We start from the raw sequence: 3,976 nt of genomic DNA, 5'->3' as shown, positions 1-3,976 counted from the left end.
ATTATTGGGCAAGTGCTAACTTATTCATTGATGTGTCTATCTGAACTGTCCCTGTCAGTTTTGCTGCATTTTGGCCGGACAGGTTCATTAAAATCAAAAGTGAGTTCGGCCAACAATAGTTAAAGGTATCTGTTTCCATGTGTTGGAGCAAGCTGCAATGGGCGTCGTGATGGCAGTTGTCAAGGCCATAACCAGGTGTTGGACGGTAGATGCCTCCAGCTGTATGTAGGAAAGGAAATGGACAAAGGAGATGTTGTGTTTACGACAGATATATGAACTGGGATCAATCTCTTCCTTCAGTCCAAATGAAATGGAAAGGAAATGTTAGTTTAAGACAGACATGAGATTAGACCACTCTTTACTTTCGGCGGAAGGATCAGTTCAGTTCCAACGAACGAGTACAGTTCAGCAATACTCAACTGAGAGATAATAAGTTCCGCTCAGGTGTTTCACTTGATCCAAAAAAGGATTGAAACCAGCAAATGGAAGATGTCCATGTGTTGCGTTTACAATAGCTTATCAGCAACCAGAGCTCAACTATAGATTATGGTCTATGGGTAACTTCTACTCATGGTTGCTGATAAATATCTGTCACATTGGGGCAACAAAAAATATAGTACTAGAAAAACGTTGTTATCACAACAAGGGCCATTGTTATGCACCACCCCCATCCCTTCTGTATGGCATGTAGCGATGATCCTTTGAGGCATTCTTTTTCCTTCGCTTCTCGATAAAGGCATCAAGCTTTCCTGTCTCCTGCAAATGATCAACATATATTCAAGCTTAAGGCAAGAGATGTCCATAAGCGTAGAAAATTAGCAGCCACATGAACCATGAGAGCATTACCTTGAGCTCATTGTACTTATCCATCAACTTCCTTTGTCGAATTTCAGCTGGTCAAGAAACAAAAACAAACTTAAGATACACTGAGAAGCACAGTGTGAAACAGGACGGAATTGGATGAAGGAACAAACATTTCTTCAGATAATACGGCTGTTTTCCGGCCTTGGCAGCTTCCCTCTCTTTCTTAATATGCCCACGCAGAATTTCTGATTCAACGTTCTTCTGAGGATTAGACCTCAACTGCTTATCCTGAAGTAAACAACATGCTTCATCAGTCAACATTTAACAGAACATGAAAACCTGGTAACATTGCTCAATAGGAACCCTGTCCTGATATAATCAAACTTTATATTTGGTCTAACAAATACAATTTAACAGCTGAACTTAAAATAAGACTAAGCAAGCATTCCTCCTGTATATTATCTAACATTATAATTGCAGTAAGCATCTGCTTATTGGATAAGTGTAGGTAGTTTCCTACTATTTCTGATTGTATACTGCACATGCAAAATATAAATAATTGATTGACACTTGTCAGCCTGACAAATAAGTCTAATGATGCACATAGCGTGCCTCACCTACCTAGTTGTCATTATGCTTTACAGATCTGTTATAACAATGGTCAGCATGCTGACCTATCAAGGTATCAGAATGTTTCATGGTTTCGGCGCCAAGTATAACAATAACATCAATAAGAAAAATGCCAAAACCTTTTACAAAATGTCAAGTTGTCAACAAGTGTAAAAAACTTACAATCCAGGTGATCTGACTCTTCACTTCTTCAATGGCATTAGGGTCCTTCAATTTCTTCATCGACTTTTGGAGTTTCTGAACAGATACATTTAATTCTATCAAATATAAGTATATATATGACTCATCATAACATGGATTGCACAGGCAAAGGTATAGAGCATACCTCTTTTTCTGCAGGGAGTTCCTTGTCGAATAAGAAATTGTATCTTTTCCTGAAACTGCATGCCAACATAAAATGACCAAACTGTCAAACACAATAACGGCATAAAGCAGAGCATGTTGTGCAATGAACCTGCACTTCGAAATGGCATAAATCAAAGGATGGTGTGGCAACGAAAGATACAAGTATGTTCGACTCTTACCCTTCTTTGTCAACATCTCCATATACAGGCTCGAATCTTGGATCCCTTACAACCTACAGGAAAAAGAACAGAACAAACCTCAAAAGATAGTATTGGGTACAGTCACACTGCCTCACCAGAGGCCGGGCTACAATAAATAACAAACAACAACCTACTTAAGCATAATCTAGGTGAGATAGAGAAAGTTCATATACTATGCCATGGCTTCAAAATCTAAGTATAACAACAAAAAAACTGAAATTATGATTAAGATAGGTAAAGACAGATTTAAGGTAGTCTTTGTTCTATGTTCATAGCGGGTTTATCAAAAGAACATTTAGTTGGATTAAGAAACAAGGAAGGAATCCAATAGAGTACGATTTTCACCGATGCACCAGACACACAAACAACAACAAGCTGGCAAGGGACTTACCAAAACATCAGAAAAGCATTGATCAAGCTATTTTATCCAGGACAATAGCATATGTAAGTAGCAAGACATGCCTAATGTCAATATGTGTTTTAAAATCGGGGGTAATAGGCATAGAGCATGCATGCTATGGATTGATAAGTTAATGCAACGGCAATAACAAGGAGAGACTGAACTCACAAAGGCTAAAACCGAACTAGTGGTGTGCACACTCTACTTTACAACTACCAAAAACTACTAATCCAATCAAATCAAACATAGAACACCTCCGTGCAACATGCTACATCTGAACTGAATTGCACAAGCAACCAACCTTCTTGGGAACCTGGATCACCTCCCTCAACCTCGGCGGACGCACATTTGTGCTGATCTCCATGGGCCTGTTCACAAACCATCAACACGTCAGCACGAACATCCGATCCCCTAATTCGGCTAATCGTAGGCAGGAGCCAGCAGGGCGTGGAAACCGGACCTCTTCCTGCTCTCCCTGCGAGCCTTCTTCTGCGCGGCCGCGGCAGCAGAACCTCCCCGCGCGGCGAGCGACCCGTCGGCGCGCGCGCGCTGCAGCTCCCCGAAAGGCACGTCGGCGAGCACGCGCTCCAGCTCCCGCTCCCGCTCCGCGAGGCCGTCGCTGTCCGACTCCGATTCAGACGACGAGGAGGGTTCTCCGGATCCGCTCGGCGGCGGTTTGCGGAAAGAACGCGAGGGCTTGGGCTTTACCTCCTCGTCGCCCGATTCCTCGGAGGCTGAGGCGGGCTCATCTTCCGGGTGGCGCTTGCTGGAAGTCGAGGCCGCGGCGGCGGAGGTGGTGGGAGCGGCCCCGCGGTGGCTGGTGCGGCCTCTCATGGCGGCGGCGGCTAAGGTGGGAACGGCGGCGAGTGTCAGGGTTCTGGCCGAACGGACTTGACGTTCTGATATTTTCCGTGCAGGCTGCCATTACAACCTGAGAGATGAGACCAATTGGGCCCGGCCCAGTATAACTCTAGGCAGACCCCAACTACTCCAAAAATAAGAGCATCTCCAGCCCGTTTGCCCCCAAGGCGAATCCGGTGCAAAATAGCGCCGGATTTGAGGCAAGTTTGGCCTAAGAGCATCTCCACTCGTTGGCGCTCTTCACGCCTAAATCCGGCGAAATTTTCCTCCGGATTGGACGAACATTTGGCCTGGAAGCGCCGAAGTTCTAGCCGTCCCCCCGGCAGGACACCCCCAACCTCGGCCATTTCACATATTTCAAACAAATTCGACACAAAATTTAATAAGTTCGGTGAACAAGAGTCAGAAAATTGCTGAAATAAAATCGGCAAAAATTAGTACAATGTTTAACAAGTGCTGAAACAAATGAAGCACACAATTTCACAAGTTTTGAAACAAATTAAGACAGACTAGTTGATGTCGGCGTTGACGTTGCCTCGGAGCGTCCATATGTGCTCCACCAGATCATCTTGCAGCTGTTGATGCATTGTAGAGTCTCGAATCTCCTGGCGCATAGCAATGAAGGCGGCCCATGATGTCGGCACCTGGTGATTAGGCTGTGCAAGATGACCCTCTCTCTCATATGAAAACATGCAGGCGGAGGAGCAGCCAGATAGGTCGTCGTCGAAAGACGGCG

At 44.6% G+C, this 3,976-nt stretch overlaps 1 protein-coding gene across 1 annotated transcript; it reads right to left on the bottom strand.

Moving 5' to 3' along the window:
• Positions 1 to 420: 420 nt before the first annotated feature.
• LOC127302520 (uncharacterized) lies at positions 421 to 3,286 on the bottom strand. The gene is made up of 8 exons (XM_051332983.2): positions 2,840 to 3,286; positions 2,681 to 2,747; positions 1,959 to 2,011; positions 1,760 to 1,814; positions 1,597 to 1,671; positions 975 to 1,092; positions 847 to 893; positions 421 to 756 (listed from the first exon to the last, which is right to left on the bottom strand). Exons 1-8 carry the CDS (start codon positions 3,211 to 3,213, stop codon positions 655 to 657), a joined length of 891 nt encoding a protein of 296 aa, XP_051188943.1. The 5' UTR covers positions 3,214 to 3,286; the 3' UTR covers positions 421 to 654.
• Positions 3,287 to 3,976: the final 690 nt, after the last annotated feature.

This window comes from Lolium perenne, chromosome 5 (genome assembly GCF_019359855.2).
Source record: "Lolium perenne isolate Kyuss_39 chromosome 5, Kyuss_2.0, whole genome shotgun sequence".
NCBI lineage: Eukaryota > Viridiplantae > Streptophyta > Magnoliopsida > Poales > Poaceae > Lolium > Lolium perenne.
This window is presented reverse-complemented; position numbering and strand designations above follow the sequence as displayed.